The sequence below is a fragment of the Gorilla gorilla genome, chromosome 13, assembly GCF_029281585.2.
Source record: "Gorilla gorilla gorilla isolate KB3781 chromosome 13, NHGRI_mGorGor1-v2.1_pri, whole genome shotgun sequence".
NCBI lineage: Eukaryota > Metazoa > Chordata > Mammalia > Primates > Hominidae > Gorilla > Gorilla gorilla.
Genome location: NC_073237.2, coordinates 88,959,959 through 88,983,709, shown reverse-complemented (window position 1 = coordinate 88,983,709; position 23,751 = coordinate 88,959,959). Strand labels below are relative to the sequence as shown.

Genomic DNA, 23,751 nt, shown 5'->3' with positions numbered 1-23,751 from the left:
AAAAGACTAAAAATTTTGCTAAAGATTTCAATTAGGCATTTTTAAAAACTAGTATTAAATGGTTTACATTTTTCCAAATTTGGAAGGAAAAAGTATATTATAGACATGTTACCATTAAATAAAACTTTCAAAAGAATAACAGAAAATATCACCATATAATGTTCTGTGGCCAGTATTTCATATATTGTCTCAATACAGCTAAATGCTTCTTCATTAATTATTTCCATGAATTTAACAGAAATAATATACAATTATCCTGAAAATAGGCAATTTAGGCCACACTTACAACATGATTGGGAAAAGAAAGGAAGAGAAATCAACTTAAAAACATTGTAATAATAATGTACTCATAACTGCTAAAGAAAGATGAGATCAATTTTTTTTAGTTAAGTGGAAAGATGGCTAAGCTATAATAATGGAAAACAAAAAGGCCGAAAAAGAAGTATTCATAATGTGATCTCAAACTTGTTTAAAAAAAATGTTTTTATATGTACTAAAGGGTGGTATGCATAAAAGTACAGAAGATATATACTAAATATTTCCAAATTGTCCGAAAATATTTTCCAGTGATCTTACAGTACTTTTTGATTGTATCACCACACATAGCACAAAATTTACCATTTCATCCATTTTAAAGTGTACAATTCAATAGCATTTAGTACATTCACAATATTGTGCAACCATTACCACTATCTTGTTTCTGCACATTTTCGTCCCACCAAAAGGAAACTCTGTACCTAAACTCCCCATTTCTCCCCACTCCCAGCTCTTGGCAACCACTAATCTGTTCTGTCTCTATGAATTTGCCTATTCTGGAAATTTCATGTAAATGGAATCACATAATATGTGGCCTTGTGTATCTGACTTCTTTACTTAGTATAATGTTTTTAAAGTTCATCTATTATTAGCCTGTATCAGAACTTCATTCCTTTTTATGGCTGAATAATATTCCATTGTATGGCTATACCATATTTGTTTATCCATATTGTCTACCAGTTGATGAACATCTGGGCTGTTTCCACCTTTTGGCTATCATGAATAACACAGCTATGAACATTAATATAAGTTTTCTTTCAACACCTATTTTCAATTCTTTTGGGTATATACTTAGGAGGGGAACTGTTGGGCCATTTGGTAATTCTATATTTAATTTATTGATGAACTGCCAAATGTTTTCCAAAGTGGCTACGCTGTTATATGCCCACCAGCAATGGAAGAGGACTCCAGTTTCTCTACATTCCTGCCAACAATTGTTATTTATTTTTAATTATAGCTGTTCTTGTATGAAGTGGTATCTCATTGTGCTTTTCATTTGCATTTCCCTAACAACTAATGATGTTAAGCATCTTTTTATGTGCATGTTGTCTATCTGCATATCTTCCTTGGAGAAATATCTATTCAACCCCTATGCCTATTTCTTTCTTCTTTTAAGAGATGGGGTCTTGCTCTGCTGTCCAGGCTGGAATACAGTGGTACAATCATAGCTCACTGCAGTCTTGAACTCCTGGGCTTCAGTGATCCTCTGCCTCAGCCTCCCAAGTAGCTGGGACTACAAGAATGCACCACCACACCTGGCTAACTTTTTAACTTTTTTTGTAGAGACAGCATCCCATTATGTTGTCCAAGCCATTCTCAAATTCCTGGCCTCAAGAAATCTTCCCTCCTTGGCCTCCCAAAGTGCTGGAATTACAGGCGAGAGCCACTGTATTGGGCAAGTTTTGCCCATTTTTTTATTGCATTGCCTTTCTGTAGTTGAGTTGTAAGAGTTCTTTATGAATATTCTGGATATCAGGACCTTATCAGAGATATGACTTCACATATTCTCTCCCATTGTGCACACCATCCTTTCACTTTCTTAACAATGTCCTTTGATGAAACAAATTTTTAATTTTGATAAAGTCTAATTTATCTTTTTATTTAGGTGTCATATCTAAGAATCCACTGCCAAATATGAGGTCATAAAGATTTTCCCCTATGGATTTTTCTAAGAGTGTTGTAGTCTTAGCTCTTATATTTAGAGCAAAGGTCTAAATATAAGATATATTAGGTCTTTGATCCATTTTGAGCTAATGTTTGTATTTGGTGAAAGGTAGGGATTCAGTTTCATTCTCTTGCTGGTGTTGTCCCAGCACCAGTTGTTGAAGATTGTTCTTTCCTCCACTGAATGGTCTTGACACCCTTCTTGAAAATCAATTGTTTATAAATGTATGTCTGACTTTCAGTGTTCCATTGGCCTATATGTCTATGCTTATACTAGTATCACATGGACAAAAGCTGATTATCATATCAAGCTGATTATCATATCTTTATAGTGAGCTTTTTGAAATCTGAAAGTGTGAGATCTCCAACTTTGTTCTTTTTTCTCAAGATTGCTTTGGTTATTTGGGATCAACTTTTCCATTTGAATTTAAGGATCAGCTTTTCCATTTCTGCAAAAAAAGGCCATGGAAATTTTGATAGAGTGTAGTGCTTTTGATAACCTGGAAGAAACTCATATGTGTATTTTTGTTCAGAGGAGGAACTGGGTAGGTGGGATTAGCCTATTGCAAGTATCCGAATGAGAGATGGGTAGGGCGTGAATTGGGCTGAGTTAGTGGTCGGGGAAAGGAGGGGACTAATGTGAGAGGCTCATTTGGGGGTGGAACTTGGGGACAGTGGCTCAGATGGAGGAAAGTTATCTGGAATGACACCAGGGTTGGAAGAAAAACATCCCCTCTAATATTCTCCTCAGCTTTCTAATGGCCTGCTTAGCTGATACACTTATCCACATATCTACAATCTTGTATGTAGGGAAATGAATATATGCACTGCATCATGCACTTTATTTGTTTATTTATTTATTTAGAGACAGTCTTGCTCTGTCACCCAGGCTGGAGTACAGTGGAACAATCTTGGCTCACTGCAACCTCCACCTCCTGGGTTCAAGCGATTCTTATGCCTCAGCTTTCTGAGTAGCTGGGACTTCAGGCATGTGCCACCATACTCGGCTAATTTTTGTATTTTTAGAGGAGATGGGGTTTCACCATGTTGCCCAGGCTGGTCTCAAACTCTTGGTCTCAAGTTACCTTAGACTCCCAAAGTGCTGGGATTACAGGCATGAGCCACCGTGCCCAGACAGTATTATACACTTTAAAAGGGTGAATATTATAGTATGTGAATCATATTTCAATAGCATAATAAACCATAAAAGACATAGCTCAGTGTCTCATTGAGAAGCACCACGGAAGCATGCTGTCTGGTTTCACCTATTCTCATGTGCACATCAAGGGTGGGCTGTGAGCTCATCATTAGTGCTAGCTCAGCTCTCTGGTCACATGAGGGAACTGGATTGGCTGGCGGCTTGGGAAGTCTGGTGTGGCTGTACGATTTGCTTTGGTCAGTATAATTAGACACTTTAAGAGCTCATGTGTGATTTGTAACCTCACATTTCCACTACCGCAGTGATCAGGACAGCCTGTTTATAGATGAATCCTGAGTGAATATGATGAGCTGAGCCCCTGTGTCCCCACATTAGACACAAAGTATAAATGAATAATAACTGAGATTTGGGGATTGTTTGTTGATGTTGTATAATTTAATCTATCCTGATGGATACAAAATGGAAGCGCAGTTCAGCCCCAAGTTACCATGAGGAGTTCACTCTTAGAGCCTACGTGAAAGGGCTGAGAGGAGAGCCTGTGAAAAGCATTTCAGCATTTCTTATGTCTATACGACATCTTTACCCTATACATGAATGCACATAGAATTCTATTCTTGTGTGGTTAGAGCAGTTTGACTTCACATTGTGTTTACTTCCATTCACAGTTGCTGATAATCACATAAGAAATTTAAATTTGTGCTTTTGTTTTCTTCTAGGAAAGAAGGGACACTGTTTGGTAAAGGGCATAACTATGTACAACAAAGCTGTGTGGTCGCCTGAGCCCTGCACTACCTGCCTCTGCTCAGATGGAAGAGTGCTTTGTGATGAAACCATGTGCCATCCCCAGAGGTGCCCCCAAACAGTTATACCTGAAGGGGAATGCTGCCCGGTCTGCTCTGCTACTGGTACAGAGATTTAGCTAAGCAAAATATCAGTGTGTGATTAATCTTTAACTTCCATTTGTTTTTGTTACTAATTTTAGATTAAAATTACAATACATTAGTCAGATCTGAGTACTTAAAATATTGGCAAAATGCTGATTAACATAGAAAATATCTGGGAAAATGTATGGTAGGGGATATAAATAATAGACTGTGGCTTTATAGTTCTAGCTCTATCAGATTCAGTAAACTTGGATGAGATTACATTCCACATTTGACTCTCAGCTTTAGAGATATGGTAACAGAATTTCTACAACAGATCCTCAATTCTTATTGCGTTAAGGGCCCTGCTTTGGTCTATATGTGCATTATCCCACTTAATCCAACACAACGTGTCTTTATCACCTTGAAGCCAGGGTAAACAAAGGAAGAGTGATTTGCATCTAAAGAGAACAAAGCCCCAACCCTCTGGCTATACCCAACCACTCAAAGGCAGCACAGGAACCCACATCACTGCTTGGATAATCCCAGGAAAATGCAAAAAAAGTGTAGCCTGAAGCATGATTTTCTCATGTGGCACTTCTGTGTGCAGGAGATCACAGCGCGGGTTTTGTTGGCTGCTCATGGACCCCTTCTCCAATGAGGCTTACACCTGACTGAATGAAGGACCCTTGGGAGGGAGGCCCAGTCTCCTCTGAGAAAAGCCTAACCAACACCTTATGAAAATAAGCAAATAAATACTTGTTAAATAATTGGCTGGGAAGGGATAGGGACATCTTCTCTTGTCTATAACCAAGGTAGATTGCTCCCATGCACACAGATGATCACAGGGTAGGTGTCTACAAAAGTCTCCTTGCCAGGAAAAACTTTTGACTATTTAGAAATTGTGTTTTGCGTTATACTACCAAATATTTCACTAATATTTAAAAAGAGGAAAAAAGTGTTCAATGAAATGGATTCCTTGGAGTTAAATAAATACAAGATTTACAAAGTAAGAGTCACAAATTCTCAGAAATTTTTTCAGAAGACTTGGAGTATTCTTGAAATGTAGTTATTTTGGAAAAATAAACTTGGATATACAGGAAGGATTTTAAATGTTTCAATATGATAGCTTTAGTTTCCTTTTACTAACTTTTTCCTATTCTTCTGCATGGTTTGCTAGAGATGTGAAAAAATAATTCACAGACTTTATAATACATACTGAATTGATATCTCAAGTAATTTCTCCAAATAATTATAGTTCCTCAGTTCTTTTTGGGAGTAGTTTATATATAGTGTTAAATGAAAGTAGGCAGATGATTAAGTAAATTTTTAAATCTTGATGGAAGAAAATGTATGCACTCTGGCTGGGCACGGTAGCTCACACCTGTAATCCCAGCACTTTGGGAGGCCGAGGCGGGAGGATCACAAGGTCAGGTGTTCGAGACCAGCTTGGTCAACATGGTGAAACCCCATCTCTACTAAAAATACAAAAATTAGCCTGGCATGGTGGTGGGGTGCCTGTAATCCCAGCTACTTGGGAGGCTGAGGCAGGAGAATCGCTTGAACCCGGGAGGCGGAGGGTGCAGTGAGCCGAGATCATGCCACTGCATTCCAGCCTGGGCGACAGAGCAAGACTCCGTCTCGGGGGAAAAAAAAATTAGGCACTGTGAAATCAGTTCTTCCTAGAACTGTTTACCCAGAGAGTGAATTTGAATCTAGTCTTTGTCATGTCTTCCCCACTTTCTGCCAAAGATTTAACAGGTAAATATAAATGTAGACTAACTGTCTACTATCATTTATTCTACTCCCACCATCATGGAAGGATAAACAGCACTCCTGGGCATATGTCTAAGTTAAAGCAACATCACTTAAGTCCAGAATGTCATTTGTAAGTCTCAGGTAGTAAAGATGATTTAGGTATAGAGTCTGGGACAGAGAAGGAGGAAAACTTTCTCTCTATAATTCTGAATTGCAGAGGATGATGTTATGATGCCATGGACAAAAATAATGACAAATCTATAAGCAAAAGTTGGTTTCACTGCTATAAGCAAGTAAAATATACACCTGTTTCACTTTTCTAATGTCTGGTAAACAGTCTGCAAATTCTCACATTAGCAATAGCCCCAGTGAACAGAACAGTATCTATTATAAAGGTATCACATCTGATTATAACACAATCTCACAACAGGATTGCTTACCATTTTGCCTCATGTGGCAATATTATTCCCTCCTTAGTCACCAGGTATCATGATATGTTAGCAAAAATAAGCATTAAGTTATTTAATATAAAAATTAGTATTAAGGCCCACAGGTGAATAAAATGTAACAGATCTTACAAAATAGAAATAAAGTGACAATTAAAACTTTTTAAGCAAGAATTTCAAGGTGCATTTCATCTTTAAATTGCACTCAAATACTTGGAGGGAATAATATTTACTAACCTCATTTTCATTATGGTTTTTTCTTTTATTAATATCATCAACTTATCTCTGCTACCTCATCCTTGTGTGGTCATTAGTCTCCTATTCTCTACTCAGTGGTATAGCATTAAATGATAGAAATGAATTTTCTGGTGATTCTTCAGAACAAAGAGAACCTACCAATTTACTTCATAAGCAACTGCCACCTCCTCAGGTGGGAATGGACCAAATAGTAAGAAAAGAAGCACTTCAATCCGAGGAGGATGAAGAAGTGAAAGAAGAAGATACAGAGCAAAAGAGAGAGACCCCTGAATCTAGAAATCAGGGGCAACTTTACAGTGAGGGGGACAGCAGAGGAGGAGACAGAAAGCAGAGGCCTGGAGAGGAGAGGAGGCTGGCACACCAGCAACAACGCCAAGGAAGGGAGGAGGAGGAGGATGAGGAGGAGGAGGGTGAGGAGGGTGAGGAGGATGAGGAGGACGAGGAGGACCCGGTAAGAGGAGATATGTTCCGAATGCCCTCTCGATCCCCGCTTCCTGCTCCTCCCAGAGGCACACTGCGCCTGCCAAGCGGGTGCTCTCTGTCCTACAGGACCATCAGCTGCATCAACGCCATGCTTACCCAGATACCACCGCTGACAGCACCACAGATAACAAGTCTGGAGCTCACTGGTAAGAGATGTTGACTTCTGCTTTATTTTGTGCTTTAAAAGTAAATGACTCTTAGCAGCTGGGCACGGTGGCTCACGCCTATAATCTCAGCACTTTGAGAGGCTGAGGTGGCCAGATCACCTGAGGTCATGGGTTCGAGACCAGCCTGGACAATATGATGAAACCCCATCTCTACCAAAAATACAAAAATTAGCCGGGCGTGGTGGGGCATGCCTGTAATCCCAGCTACTCAGAAGGCCAAGGCAGGAGAATCGTTTGAATCCAGGAGGCGGAGGTTGCAGTGAGCTGAGATTGAGCCACTGTTCTCTAGCCTGGGCACTTGAGCGAGACTCCATCTCAAAAAAAAAAAAAAGTAAATGACTCTTAGCCACATGCGGTTGTATACACTTGTAGTCCCAGCTACTCAGGAGGCTGAGGTGGGGGAATGGCTTCAGCCCAGTAGTTTCAGACTAGTCTAGGCAACAGAGCGAGATCCTGTCTCTTAAAAAAAAAAAAAAAAGTGAACGATGCTCATTGCTCTATGAAGACTGTATTTTAATTTCATCCTAAAAATTGATCCTGAATAGACTAATTTCATAATCTTCAAATATATAAACTTTGCAGAAGAGATAGCTGTTTACTACAGAATAGCAGTTAGGTATAAAGCAAACTCCTCCAAATCAAATGATGATTTCCTACTGATGTTTCTTAAAAATCAGCTTTAATGAGGTATAATTTATATGTAGTAAAACTTATTTTTAGTATATAGTTCTGACTTTTGACAAATGCACATAGTCATGTAACCACCACCAAAATTAAGATATAGGACATTCTATCACTCCCCAAAATTCCTTGTTTCCCCCTCCACCAGTCACTGGCCACCACAGAACACTGATCTGTTTTCTGTCTCTACAGTTTTGTCTTTTCCAGAGTGTCACATAAATGGAATCATACAATACATAGCCCTTTCAGTCTGGCTTCTAATGTTTTTGAAAGCCACCCATTTTGTTTTGTGTATCAGTAGTTCATTCCTCTCTTCTGCCAAGTAGTGTTCCATCATGTGGATGGGGCAGGGTTTCCTATCAGTTAAACGTCATCTGAGTTGTTTCCAGTTTGGGGTGATTATGTATAAAGTTGCTATAAACATCCACGTACTGATGTTTGTGTGGACCTAAGTGTTCATTTCTCTAGGGCAATGCCCAGGAGTGGGACTGCGGATATGGTAAATACATGTTTAAGTTTATAAGAAAATGCCCCACAGTTCTCTAAAGTGGCTGTTCCTTTCCCACCTGCATGCTGGGGAGCTCCTGCCTCTCTGCAGCCTGCCCACACTTGGTACTGTCAGTTGTTTTTCCCCTTCATTTTTGACATTCTAGAGGGAATGTGGTCATCTAGACCTTCTGCCCATGTTTCCATAGGACCACCAGGGAGGGCTCTGAGTGGAACAACAGCAGGACCAGGTGTGAGAGGCTGGCTGGTGGGGACACTTTGGGTGCTGGGAGCAGCAGGAGCATTCGTCTGGGTAATGAGGCCCCCATGCCAGGGGTGGCTCTGGAGATGCTGGGGTGAGGGAAGCTGAAAAGGTCAACACATTTGTGCAGAGATGGCCATCTGTGACAGCACACTGCCAGTGTCAAACATAATAGAAGCTTCCATGGCCTCTCTGACAAAGGATTTCATCTTACTTTCATATGATCACCTAAGGAACTCCTCTCATGCTCAGCAAAGTCCCTTCCTCCTGTGGCCTATACACCAGGTATGCTCTGCCCTAAGAAAACACCATTTGTGAAAGTCTAAAGCCTTGGAAAAGATAAATGACCCATACTGAGCTACACTGTTATGGTTTTATAAGAAGGTCACCACGTGGCTTTTATGGTATGTACTACTGGTATGCTCACTTTCTGGGTTTAAAAATCGACTACTGAACTTAACTAAATGTTAAAACAAAAACCTATAAAATTAAAGCATACAGGAACCTTTGTAGATTGAAGCCGTAGAGGCATAACATTAGATCTGAGAGAGTCTGGGAGATGATCTCCCCAAGCTTCTTAGGCAGAGATGGAGACAGGCTCAGAGGAGGTGAGTGACTGGCATGAGCATTCATGGACAAAAACAGAGGCATGTTTCTAGTCCAGGAAAATGGCTATGGGAAGATATGAAGAATAAAAATCAGTTTCTGTGTAACCTTCCACACCTTTGTTGTAAATGTACAATGTTACCAGTACTCTCCAGCAGATCACATTCTGGCTGTGTTAAGCACCTTCATCTAAACCATGGTATACTTACAGCTTGATGAATCCTTAGAGAGAAAATGTCAACTATGTTAAACCATCTATTTCCAGCTTGTTACTTTTCTGAACATGCTTTGGTTATATAATATATATTCTGTCCTTGTTCTGAGTATTGCTTTCTCCTCCAGACAAAGCTCTCTCTTGATATCTATGCACACACGCCCATACATGTGTGTACATGTATGTATATGCACACATGCCTAAAACATAACCGCTGTGTGTCCTAGGCAATTCCATCGCCTCCATCCCAGATGAAGCATTTAATGGATTACCAAATTTGGAAAGGCTTGATCTGAGCAAAAATAATATCACTTCTTCAGGCATAGGTCCAAAAGCATTCAAGGTAAATACATGCTCTGATTTGTCTATTTGGACGAATGGCTTCACTATGACTTGCATTGGTTGGAGATGGGGAAGGGAGGAAAAGGAAAATGCTTCTAATTGGTAGTCTTCTTCTAAGAAAGTTTCCTCTCTGATGTCCCTAAGTTGAATTCAAGTTTTCCCTTGAATATAGTTTACTATTTTACATACTTTTAGCTTTGCTGTAAGGACACCAACAATAGCATCAGTGACAAAAGTAATGATTTTAATTTATGGAGTAGTTTCTTCCCAAGTAACTGAAAACATGCTAAAATCTGGTCTTTTAGCATCCGAACCTCTGTTAACATTTTTCAGGCCAGCAAGACACTGCTTCCTTTTTTTGTGTGTGCAATGAACAAAACCTGATGGAGGATACTTTGGCAGAAGGGGGTTCTGGAAAAACAAATAGGCTCAGATAAAAATTAGGGATAGCTTGGGAAAGAAGAGGGAAAGAGACAGAACAGGAAACAGCACAGAGTAAACCTTTGAAAGATACAGATTGGACTAATTATTTATTAAAAAAAAAAAAAAACAGGCCAGGCACAGTGGCTCACGCCTGTAATCCCAGCACTTTGGGAGGCCAAGATGGGTGGATCATGAGGTCAGGAGTTTGAGACCAGCCTGGCCAACATGGTGAAACCCCGTCTCTACTAAAAATACAAAAAATTAGCCGAGCGTGGTGGCATGCACCTGTAGTCCCAGCTACTCGGGAGGCTGAGGCAGGAGAATCACTTGAATTCGGGAGGCGGAGGTTGCAGTGAGCCGAGGTCGCGCCATTGCACTCCAGCCTGGGTGACAGAGGAAGACCCTGTCTCAAACAACAAAAAGGAGAAAAGAAGAGAGAATTCAAGGAATTTCAGAGCCAAGAGAAAAGGGGTTTATGTTTGTAAACAAAAACTCATAAATGTGTGTGTTTGAAAAGCCAAAAATAAAGCACACTATATTCCACTAAGTGAAACTGTTACTCCCTTGGGCAGTCTTCTGGGTCTTCCACCCACTCTTCAGACAAATCACTGGTCTCTTCTATTCTCAGTTCCTGTTTCTTATCTGGAATCTAGGCTGGCAGATAAGAGGGTTCTACATTCACACCCTAGATCTACTTCATGCTATCCATCCTTCTTCTAGAAAATGGCTAGCATTAGGGGGTTCTTTTCCTATTTGTCCAAGAGAAAAACATTGTAAGAGATTACCTCCTTTTCTTGCTTTGGAATTCTCTGTCCCATTCCGAAACTGTTGAAATTTGAATATGATCACTGGAGAAGTGAATCATTCCATGGGACTTTACTAAAACCTACCCAACCACAGGTCCCCACTTGTGGTGGTACAGGCTAGGTTTGACCAATGAACACACAACTACAAATGTGAAAAAGACACTTTTCCAGACAGTCAACTGGATGCCATATTGGAATAGCTTGTGATATCTGTAGTCCTTGGTTTTGAAAAATTTCCACAGTAATTAGTGTTATTTTATGACCTTTCTGGAGTAGATAAAAAACTGAGGTTTACAAGTATGTTTAAAGGACTGATTGCTATCTTAATTGTTAGCATCCATGACAGCTTCAGATTACTGCATGATTTCATAAAATTTCTGTCTATTGCTGTAAAGGTGGAAACTTAAGATCTAGCAAGAATGACCAATCCAGTAGTTATGGCAGCTTTCTCTCACTTTCTAAAGCTGCAATATAAACGTGGTGAGTAAGCTACAAAATAATCAAATGTAGTCTGCTGAAAATCCCTGAGAATCAATGCTATTACCAGGATCAATATCAACCTGGCAGGGGGAATAAGGGGTTTGCTGTGTGGCCTGGACATTACTGTCTAAGCCTAAGGAAGGACAGATTTGTGAGACTTTTAGTCACGACCATTATATGAAATGTGACTGCACAGCTGTGACTAGATAAAAAAGTAACTTTGAGATTTGCTTTTTAAGCTTCTGAAGAAGTTAATGCGTTTGAATATGGATGGAAATAATTTGATACAGATTCCTTCACAATTGCCATCTACATTAGAAGAACTTAAAATCAATGAGAATAATCTTCAGGCTATCGATGAAGAAAGTTTATCAGGTATTTAATATTTGTTTTTCAATGATATGCTTCCTTATAATCTTTCCTATATAGTCCTGTAGAAATTTTATTTACTGTATTGCCAAATGAATAAATAGTAAATATTTTTAGGTCACTTAACCATTTGAGTTGATAAAACTTCTTTTAACTATTGACTGGTAAAACGTAAAATGAATTTTAAACTGCCTATTGTCTTTGTACCTTACCCATGAATAACATTGTTTCTCAATGATTCCAGGTTCTTATTATTCACAAGGCAATAAATTTACTACAAATCCAAAATATCTGAAGAATTATGCTAAATATTCCCTGCACTGCCGTGTGTTTTGTGTTATGGATCGACAATTTTGTCGGTTCTTCGTAGCGACTAACCAGTGCCATGTTTGTTGATTGGATCTCCTTTATCACTCTGATGGTTAACAGACCCCACCCACAACTCTTGCTGCCTCCATACACCTTGCTATTTTCATTTATCATGTGTTGGAACCTAAAAACAAAACTAAGCACATGGGTATTATGCATGAAATATGAATAAATGGGCACTGCATATACGGCTGAGATGCTGTCCTACAAAGAAAGCACATGCTCTTCATGGTATTAACTTTGACTTTGGCAATTTTCTGCCTGAGAGGGCTTGGGCTGGAACTTCTGTACTCATATGTCACTGAAGTCCTGCTAACTCCACACTCCACGGCATGTGGATGCAAGGCTCCCACCATGGCCTAGCTTTCTGACAGCCTTTAGTGAGCATGCCCCACGTTCTGTGCACTCGACATTGCTGGAAATGGCCCCTCTTCTGCTTGTTTCGGGACTGTGCTAGACAGCTGAAGTTGTCATACTGTGACTCTTTATAGAAGAGGCTTTATCACATTTTACTTTTCATGAATTCTAGCTAATGCCTTTGATTATACTGTGTACTTTTTTGAGACAAGGACTGCCTACCTTTTCTTTTTATCTTCCTAATAGTCTAGCATAGCTCTTGAGGTACAGTGCTCAACACTGTCTGTTTACTTGCTTTGAAACATGTTTTTATTTATTATGTTATTTATTAAACAAAGCCTTTAAAGGAATAAAACAATTCAATTATTTCCTGTAGCTCCCAAAAAACTTCACAGGAACAAAACACTTCTGGTATTGAGAAAAGAACAATAATAATGAGAATTGCCAAATCTGAGGATTAGTTATGGAAATACTCAATTTCCAGATGGATTTCAGGACACACAGAAAAACATTAATAAACACAAATTTTGATGCAGACTGCCAAATGGGAAAGACATTAGAAAATTCAATTTCTAACTGCTGAAGACCAAAGGGTGTCAGCAATTTAGAACAACTGTACTAACAGGCTGTATATGAACTATAAGTCAGTCACACTTTTAGTTGGGTTATCAAAACGAGATGTTATAAAACATGCACTCCTGATTGTGAAGGTGCTTTCACACACCCCTGGAACTGCCTTCCAGAGTGCTCTTCTCCTCCCTCACTCACAAATGCTTCTAGATTCCGAGAGTGTTGACAGGAAGGCAGGGTGAACGGGCTGTCTGCCTGCCTTTCTTAGCCCACCTTTCTCCACAGTCCGAGCACCCGAGGAGCCTCAGCCCCATGCCAGCAGTGCTTCTGTCCTCAGGCTCAGATACCCCCGGCTGCACTCCCTGGGTGGGCTGAGTTCTAAGAGCTACTGCAGTACTGGCCCCTCAGGTGCTGGGCTCCCCCTGGCTGGGAGTCCTGATGCTGTGGATGGTCAGGCTGGCTGCCAGGAGTGCTGTGAGGGCACCCTGCTTCTGTGTGGAAGCAGGTGGCCCACTGCTCTCCCGTCATCTCTTTTGGGGTGGCTCCTCACTCATGACCTTTCAGCTTATAGCTCCAGAGAGGGGGAAGGAGGGCACTCCAGGGAGAGAAAACAGCACAAAGGTGCAAATAAATGAGACAATTTTGGATACGGTGGGAGCTGCAAGCAGGCACAGTGAAGGTGAAAGGCAGGCAAAGAGCAGCACAAGGGGCTGCACACACCTTGCTGAAGGGCAGGGAATTTACCTGCAGGAGGAGCAGAGTCCACCTGAGATGTGCACACGTGTTATGGAGAAAGGGAAGGACTTACAATTGAGAGAGAGGTGTGAAAGGTGGAGGGAGGGACAGCGGAGGAAAACCAGGCACGCTTTAAAAGCATTTTTGTTGTCACTAATGACTGAAACAACTAAATCAGGAGCCCTGGAGGCTGCTCTAGTGGATGACCATGTGATGCTGCCTGCCAGGAACATCGAGGCACCTGCCATGTCCACAGCCTGTCATGGTACCACCCACCATGGAAGACTTCCTGTTTCCTGTCCATGAATCCTTTCAACATCCACCTCAAGTCTCACCTACAAGAAACGTTCTCTAGCTCCATCCTATTTCCTGTTACCTCCTATTTCCTATATATACCAGAGAATAATTGCAAAAGAAAACACAGTGTCCTGAATTTGCACTGTTTCTCTCTTTTTCTCTCAGTCATGTATTGGCCACTAGTTCATTTCTGTTATCTATTTTTCAATGAAAAACTTCCACTGCATTTCAAAACTTCACCTATGTACTAGAGAAAGATGTCAGATTCTCAGTACCTTTAGTTTTGGAAATGAAAGAGAATATGAGGAAATATAACCACTTATCACAATTTACTGGCTGGCCTGGCTACTTCCTGTTGCTCAGCACTTCCATTAATCCTGAGCACCACCACCAGGTTAACCTTTGTAAAATGTGGCCCTTGTCCTGCCATCCCCATCTTGCTGCCTAGAGAATGAGAGCCAGACATTGTTGTCCAGGGTGCAAAGGCCCTCCCAGAATTAGCTGAGTGTGGTGGTGGGGGCCTGCAATGCCAGCTACTCGGGAGGCTGAGGCAGGAGAATTGCTTGAACCCGGGAGGCGGAGGTTGCAGTGAGCCAAGACCACGCTATCGCACTCCAGCCTGGGCGACAGAGCAAGACTCTGTCTCCAAATAACATAACATAACATAACATAACATAACATAACATAACATAACATAACATAACATAAAACATAACACAACATAACATAAATAAAATAAATAAAATAAAATAAAATTTAAAAAATGTAAACCTCCCAGTGTACTTCTCTCTGAGCACCAACCTTCACTCCACTGTGCACAGCCACTCCAGGGCTAGTCTCCTCTCCCCCTGAGCAAACCCACATGTTCTTTCACCTACATGTGCTCAGCTGGCTATTTCAGCTTGGAAGTTCCTCCTTCTATCTAAATCTTTCTGTCTGTAGGAGCCTGGCACTTTCATACCACTCACATCTACACTGCTTTTTCTTCTTTTAATCTTCCAGCATTTATTATTTCTATTCCTGATGCAACCGTCTTTGCTGTTGCCTAAGAGCAGAACTGAGTCCCACATGGCATTCGGTGCAATGCCCATGAAGGGGGTTGAATAGAAAACATCCCCTAATCTGGGAATTTTGGCCACACCCTGAGCCTCTGACTCAGATGCCTTTGGGTATTATCATTGCTGAGCTGTCCATTTTGCAGCACAGAACTTCCATTTGACCTGGATCATACCACTCCTGAGACTAGTAGAAACAAAGTAGAAAAAACTTGTTTGTATAAAGGTCTTTCTCGCTAGTTCAATCTGAATGCATGGAGAATTTTTGATCATCATTCTTTCAAAGCTTCCATTTGGCTGCACTCTGTGCCAACAAGTGAGTAACTATGATGGGAATTCACTGTTCTGGTTTACTTCTGACTCCCTTGTTCAGAGACTGAGGGTGAGCCAGGGAAAGTGTTCTTTTCTGTGTCCTAGAAAAAGAAATCATTCATTGCATTAAACTTCTACCCACCCCATTGCCTATTATGCTGCCACTTCATACATCTATGTCTTTGCAATGTTTCCAATGACTGTCCACAACTTTCTCTTCCTTTCCTACCTGAATTCCAAATCCCTGTTCAGCCACCACAATTTCTATGGAAACTCCTCTGCCTTTCTTTCCTATCTCCCTCCCTCTCTTCTCTCTTGCTTCTGTTCCTTACACATATTGTTAGCACCTAGCATTTCAATGATTTTTTTCGGGTCTGCCTCACTACTGGACCATGCATTTAGTTCTGGTTGAATTGAGCATCTGGGATGTACAAAGTACTTAGGAAAAGGTTTTATAGGAGGATACAAAGGTTTAAAAAAAACTGTATTTGCCCTCCAAATAAACCGGCCATTTCACATGACATTTCAAAAGGCTACAAAAATTTGCATGGTTTTTCAATTATCCTAATATTCTAATACTTTTATTTTTTATAGACTTAAATCAGTTGGTCACCTTAGAATTGGAAGGAAACAATCTCAGTGAAGCCAATGTCAATCCTTTAGCTTTCAAACCTTTGAAGAGCCTAGCCTACTTGCGTCTGGGAAAAAATAAATTTAGAATTATACCGCAGGGTCTTCCTGGTTCTATTGAGGTAACAATATATTTTTTTAGTGTTTTAAATGTATTATATTTGAAATATGGTATACTACAACAAAATATATTTTAAGACTATTGTGATGTAAATTAAACTCTAGTTTCATGCTGTATACAGAATTTCCTATAATTTAAGCATTGTTTTTTCTTCAAGCAATACAAAATTCTGAATCGAAATTATAATTACTAGTAGACACACCTGATAAAGTGAAAAATGGTACTTCTGATAGCTCTTGGGGGAAATGGGAGAAAGGAATTGAGAATTTAAATGAAACCACAACTTCCATGAGGTACTCTGACTCTCAAGACAGCGTAAACTGCCCCAATCTAGAAATGTGACGCTTATCACAGAAGCTCAAACAGGTATTAACCGTAAAAGAGTGTCCACTCACAAATTCCAGGCAAAATGACAGACACTCTGACCTAACAGTAACTTGCATGGATACAAGTGTTGTACAAAGAAGGCCTCTGACTGTTTCAGCAACTCTGTAGCTTACAAGTTTTCACCCAGTTCCTACCAAAACTGTCCTGTGACTAACTCCAGGCCCCAAACCCCAGCCTTGCTTCATTATCCTCCAGAGATGCCCCACAGGTCCCCAGATGTGTGGTCTCCTTGCTGCAGGATGTGCTCCTGGGGGTCTTTGGCTGATGAATGTCAACACCCCTCATTTCCTGCATTAAAAACACTGAGGTGGACCGTGCAGTGGCTCACGCCAGTAATCCCAGCACTCTGGGAGGCTGAGGCAGGAAGATGGCTTGAGGCCAGGAGTTTGAGAGTAGCCTGGGCAACATAGTGAGACCTTGTCTCTAAAAAATATATTAAAAAAAAAATAGCCAGGCATGGTGGTGCACACCTGTAGTCGTAGCTGCTCAGGAGGCTGAGGTGGAGGATCACTTGAGCCCAGGAGTTTGAGGCTGCAGTAAGCTAGGATCGTACCACTACACTCCAGCCTGGGCAACACAGAGAGACCCTGTCTCTACAAACCACACCCGACCCGGCCCGCCAAAAAGAACACTGAGGTCCAGAGAGTCTGTACATACTGGCAGACCCCATGGGAACCCAAGTTTCCTTACTAAGCTCCGTTTCTCCTATATACCACATGATCATCCAGCCAGAAGTCAGGATGGAGCATTCTCCGGCTGCAGCCCCAGCAAGCCAGAAAAGAGGGTCATCTATTGTGATCTTATGTGGCTGTCATGGCTATCACCCTTCCTCTTATTCCTATTTCCAGATTAAGTGACAGAGTTATGTAACACTGACATTTATCAGTAGGCTGGCTTTCCATCAGAATCTCCTGGGTTCTTAAGAAATACAGACTCTTGGACCTACCCCAGATATGCTAAGTCAGATTCTTTGTGGGACAGGGCCAGAATGAATAATTAAAAAATTAAAATTTAAATAGATAATGCATACACATGTTAAAACACATACATACACAATGAGCATAATACAAAAGAGCAACGTGCCCCACTGTGAGACTGAGCTTCCCATACTGACTTCTCTCTCTCCAAAGGGATCCACTCCTACCAGTCTGGAAAGCACTGGGCATACAAGCGCACACATGCATGGCACATACTACAAATCCTTCTAAAGCCACTGCTGTACACCTGCCTCACTTAACCATGCAGCCTCAAGGCTGTCTCATGTCATTCTTTCCTACAGCTGCAGAGTTTTCAACATATGGACAGGTGTGCCAGGATTTATTTGACTAGTCTCTTACTGATCTAGCTCACCTCCTAAATACATATGCAGGTAAAAGCAAAAAGTTGAAAATTGCTTTACTAATTTCTAACAAATACCAAAATTAACAAAGAGGGAAATTCTCACAGGTGGAATAGAAGGTGACACTAAAGATATATGCCAGTTTTACCTCTGAATTCTAACAAGAGAACAAGCAGAATTTTTATAACGCAGATCCTTTAGTGAAAAACTCCCTCTAATGCCAACTAAACTTAACTTGAAGGCAGCTAGCTATTAAAAACTTATTAACAGTTCTAGAAAACTTCTCCTTGGTTGTAAATTAAGGCTCTTAATTAACTTTAATTAATTATAACAAAAGCAAATCTAAAAATATGAGCCTAAAATATTATAGACCACATGAAATAGTAGGAAACAGGCAGCCTGGGAGCTGGAGGCTCGGCTAGGACAAGCCCCTCTCAGCATGAGTCATGTAACCACGGGTGGGCTTCCCTGTCTCTCCAGGCCCAACTTAACTCCACTGGTAAGTAGAGATAAAAATTTCTGTCTACTTTTCAGAGTTTTTAAGCCCAAATGAGATAATTTACGTGAATAAGTATTATAAAATAGAGAGCCTTGTATAATTATTTTGGTATGCCATTTCTTGCAACATATTATAGCTAATACATTTTAAATAAAATTCATTTGATTCCATAACCATGGCAGTGTGTTTTATTTTACTAATTAGTTATAAAATTTGACAACTTTCCTGTAATTCCAGCACTTTGGGAGGCCGAGGCGGGTAGATCACTTGAGCTTAGGAGTTCGAGACCAGCCTGAGCAACATGGTGAGACCCTGTCTCTACAAAAAATACAAAAATTAGCCAGGCTTCATGGCGCATACCTGTAGTCTCAGTCACTTGTGGGACTGAGGTGGTAGGATCACTTGAGCCTGGGAGGTCAAGGCTGCAGTGAGCTGTGTTTGTGCCACTGCACTCCATACTGTGCGACAAAGTGAGACCCTGTCTCAAAAAAAAAAAAAAAAAAGACAACTTAAAAATATGAGCTTACTTGAAAAAGCACTAAGACTCTTTAGATAATACTAATGATAATAGTCTATGTCACTATTTTAGTCTCCATGAAATTGAACATATCAACTAACACAAAAGAAAAATAAAATAATAGTCTTTTCTCTTAATTATAGGAATTATACCTAGAAAATAACCAAATTGAAGAAATAACTGAAATTTGTTTCAATCATACCAGAAAGATCAATGTCATTGTACTACGTTATAATAAAATTGAAGAAAATAGGATTGCTCCTTTAGCCTGGATAAATCAAGAGTAAGTACATGCTAAAATTTAAATTTTATTGAACTATTTCTTCCTCTCGCTATTATTAAACAGAGTATGGAAACTGGGAATGGGAGAAGTGAGGGAGGTGACGATACTGAAGGCCTCAGAGACAGAATCGTTTCTTAGTGAACCCTTACCCTATCCCCAAAGTGGGCTACTTCATGCAGTTTCCAACCGTGCATTGCATGACTGGTGTTAGGATTATTGCAGTAACTACTGTTGTTGTCACCATACTGCATACTGGATACCATATCATATGCCAAGTGCTGAGCTAGCAAGAACTGAGCCCCAGATGTCTGACTTCGAGGTCTGCCCACTAGTGGTCAAATGCCACTCTAGCTCTGTCTACCTCACAGGTTGTCAGGAGGTTTGAATGAAGGATTATTCCCCTGTACACAGTGAGAAAGAAATCTGCCATACTCCTTCTCCTCATCATCATTAAGTGGAAGCACCAGGCTCCAGAGCCCAGGCCTGTTCTCCTACACTACACAGCCTTCTTTTCTCCAAACTATTTCTTCACCTCAACTCTTACAAAATAGACTGAAGAATGCTTGGCCTAACAGTGCAGGCCAAAAGTAGACTCTGTCTTCCTGGACAAGAATCAGCAGCCTCTGGCTATAGCTTTCAGTGAAGGGGGAGGGAGTCAGAAGCAAGCCCTGCAGCAAATCCAGCAGACAACTGGGATCTGGGATTGCGTGTCCTGGAACTATGTGCCTAAGTAGCACAGCCTGGGACACGTGTCATTCAGAAGCAGGATGGAGAGGCCAATTGGGCTCAGCAGCATGTGGCACTGAGCCCACTGTGGGCAGAGAAGTCTTCATCAGGTGAAAAGAGGGTGTGGGGCAGAAGCCTTAGGAGACTCAGGTGGGGTTCCTGAAACAAGCCAGTGAGTTCACCACGTTCCCCAGATCTTCTAGATGATTAACAGCATTTTCTAGATTCCCTCAGGCTCGCCTCAAGTCCCAGGTGTGCCAGGTCATCAAATCAAATGTGGAATGAAAATGTAGGGGAAGGGGAACCAAAACAAGCCAAAACAAACCAAACTTCCTTGCTGGAACCAGAGACAACTTTACAGATAGGCATTTAGATGTATGCTGGGATTCACGGGATTTCATTTTGGATTCAACGCATCAACCATACAGATATTTTAGTCTTTGGGCCTCAGTATTGCCTCTAGGGATATGAGTTTTTCCCTCCTAGTCTTTGATGCTCCTCTCGCATGGACTCATAAAGCTGGGAGGCAGTATGGCACCCTGGTAAGGACATGCAGCTTGGTGCAAGAGACTAGGGCTGGCTATGTCTGGAAAAGTTCCTATTTGGAATCATCACTACAAACTGGGTGCTTATAGGAAAATGGACCAGCATCAAGACTGGCCTTATCAAAATTTAGAGCTGATGATCACCATCCTGATGTCCCTACCCTGTTTACTTTTTTCTTTGCTGCAGAAATCTAGAATCCATTGATCTCTCCTACAACAAGCTCTATCACGTCCCCTCCTATCTACCCAAGTCCTTGCTGCACCTAGTACTCCTTGGGAACCAGATTGAACGGATCCCTGGCTATGTGTTTGGCCACATGGAACCAGGCCTGGAATACTTGTACCTGTCATTTAACAAACTTGCTGATGATGGCATGGACCGTGTCTCCTTCTATGGGGCATATCATTCCCTGAGAGAATTATTTCTGGATCACAATGACTTAAAATCTATACCACCTGGGATACAAGAAATGAAAGCACTACATTTTCTGAGGCTGAACAACAACAAGATAAGGTAAATTTTGGCTTTTTCAAGTATCTGTTTAAATTTTGGTTGGCAAAATATATGATAAAACAACCATGACATGATCTCTGGGATTTACGTTAAGGGAAAAAAAAAATGGTGCTAAGGGGTTGGATTAAACAAGATTGGCAAATGTTAGTAATTACTAAAGGTGGATGACAGGTATGTGAGGATTCATTATAAGTTTTTCCTACTTTTGCACATGTTTATAAATTTCCATAGTTAAAACATCTTTTGGCCAGGTGCAGTGGCTCACGCCTGTAATTCCAGCAATTTGGGACGCCAAGGCGGGCGGATCACCTGAGTTCAAGAGTCTGAGGCCAGCCTGGCCAACATGGTGAAACCTCGTTTCTACTAAAAATACAAAAATTAGCAGGGCGTGGTGGTGCGTGTCTGTAATGCCAGCTACTCAGGAGGCTGAGGTGGGAGAATTGTTTGAACCTGGGAGGCAGAGGTTGCAGTGAGCTGGGATGGTGCCACTGCACTCCAGCCTGGGTGACAGAGTGAGACTCCATCTCAAAAAAAAGATTAACAGATTATTATATATAACACTTAGAACTTTAGAGAGAGGTTCAAATGAGTCTTCAAAGCAATAGATTATGTTACTACTCCCACCTCCATGTGTAAATAAATAAAACTAATCTATAAAGCATAAAACCTAAATATATGCTAAAATTAAAACTGCTTCTATCTAGTTTTTTCTGAAGTCAGATTTCTGAATACATTTATTGAGACTCACTTTCCCTACTTTTGGGAACACATTTTTCTGCATGTGTTCAGCTTATATACTGAATCATCACTCCTGCCTAGATGGCATGAGTGTCTTGAGAATTAATCCAGAATATTTTGTTAGTAAGGTCTTTATCATTGGCAGTGAGGGAGACAATAACCTTGTTGTTCTGTCCCTGAGAATTACACCTCTTAGTCTTTCCCCTTCTCTAAAAGTCCAAATAAACTAAATGCCTACAAAGACAAAACAAAAACACAGAATAGTTCGTGTTTTTAAAGGTACTGGAGAAAGAGATGGGGGTTTGGGAAGGCTTCGTAAAATTCAGTTTCAAAATTTTTTGGCAAAAATACTTCACAGGTTGTGCCATATGCTTCATACTGCATTGCATCAGAAGGCGTCTAATGTTTGTCCCACCTTTTTTGATTCTAAAATTGATCACTGGATTGAGGTGGTCACAGCCTGGTATCTCCTAAGACAAACTTACTCCTCCATCATTGAACCAATGGTTTCACTCACAGATGAATGTTGTTTGAATTCTTATTTCATTAGGGGTAACAAAATGATGAATTTCTATTTTTGCCATGCTTCTCATGCTTATTAGCTGGAATTCCTCTGTAAAAAATTTTTTGCTCATCAACTAGGGCTGCTTTGTCACTTTGAAAGGCAAGAAAAAAGCTCAGTTCTTTCCTTTAAACCACCAGTGGGAGTAAGAAGTTGGAGCCTGAATGTTTTTGCTTTATTTTGTTTTAGGGTTCTCTCTTTTTCTGGTGAATCAATATATACTTAGGCTTTCATGTAAGCAGTTATGTTTCAATCAATTGCAGTCATCTGGACAATGGTCGCCATTCAAATTGGCTCTTGTGTCTGCTCACTTGCTTTTGGGCACACGTGGGCCTCAGGCTTACTTTCTGCATTACCTACTGCAGACCTTCCTCCAAAGAGCCTGGCCTCTTTCTTTGGGGAATAGTATTGAGAAGCCCCAAGTGGGAACGAGACGTGGTCCTTTCAATTGTGTTGCTATTGTTTTGAGGCCTTTCAGTGGACTGCCAGGAAATTCCATATTTTGAAAAGAAAGTAAGTTCAGACTGACATTCCCAAATCAAATTTAACATAATTGAATATTAATTCCTTTTATTAAAACTTGTTTCTCTTACACTGAAAATCTAGGTTCCCAACAATATTAACTTGGATGATCTTACAATATGTAAACAATTGTTTCAAAATGACATCATTATTACTGCTCATAATAAAAGCTTGAAGTTTATTATTTTTTGGTAGCTCTATTTGTCTTTAGGATAAGTTCCACTAAAGAAGTACAGCTGAAATACAGTGGTTTCCTCTGTAATATGTCAACAACTTAATATTCAGACATGTTATTTAGTTTATTTTTGGTTTTTAGAAATTGCTCTTTTCTTTTTGAATTAATATTATTTTTGACTGTGTTAAATATTTTTAATTCCAAAGTCAAAACTGTGTAAGAAGTTGAATTAAGAGAAGTCTTACTTCTATGATTGTCTTTTATATATATATATATATATATTTTCTTTTTACTATACTTTTAGGGTACATGTGCACAACGTGCAGGTTTGTTACATATATATACATGTGCCATGTTGGTGTGCTGTACCCATTAACTCTTCATTTAACATTAGGTATATCTCCTAATGCTATCCCTCCCCCAATGTCTATGATTGTCTATACACTATATGATCCTTCCCATAGGTTAAATTTTTAAATTTCTAGTTTATCCTTCCAGTATTTATTTTTGCAAACAAAAGCCTACATACATATACATATTTCCCCATCCCCATCCATAATTATTATACAAATTATTACACAAAAGGGCAGTTTTCTCTCTCTATATGCCTTAGTCCAATTCTGATGCTATAAAGTAATGCCCAAGGCTGGGTAATTTATAAAGAGAAAAGGTTTATTTGGCTCATGGTTCTTCAGGCTGTGCAAGTAGCACGGCA

General features: G+C 40.3%; 2 protein-coding genes across 4 annotated transcripts in view; one reads left to right on the top strand and one right to left on the bottom strand.

The window, feature by feature from the left end:
• CENPP (centromere protein P) overlaps positions 1-23,751 on the bottom strand; it is a 286,318-nt gene that overhangs the window by 99,043 nt on the left and 163,524 nt on the right. The gene's annotated exons all lie outside the window — the stretch shown is intronic.
• ECM2 (extracellular matrix protein 2) overlaps positions 1-23,751 on the top strand; it is a 42,022-nt gene that overhangs the window by 14,329 nt on the left and 3,942 nt on the right. For 2 of the 3 annotated variants that reach the window (XM_019033344.4, XM_019033343.4), the window contains exons 3-9: positions 3,856-4,044; positions 6,587-7,093; positions 9,591-9,706; positions 11,654-11,789; positions 16,073-16,230; positions 19,115-19,254; positions 20,713-21,039. In XM_019033344.4, coding sequence (XP_018888889.2) covers positions 3,856-4,044; positions 6,587-7,093; positions 9,591-9,706; positions 11,654-11,789; positions 16,073-16,230; positions 19,115-19,254; positions 20,713-21,039 — 1,573 coding nt within the window. Of the gene's footprint in view, positions 1-3,855; positions 4,045-6,520; positions 7,094-9,590; positions 9,707-11,653; positions 11,790-16,072; positions 16,231-19,114; positions 19,255-20,712; positions 21,040-23,751 lie in introns of all 3 variants that reach the window. The other variant, XM_055349881.2, reaches the window with a different exon arrangement.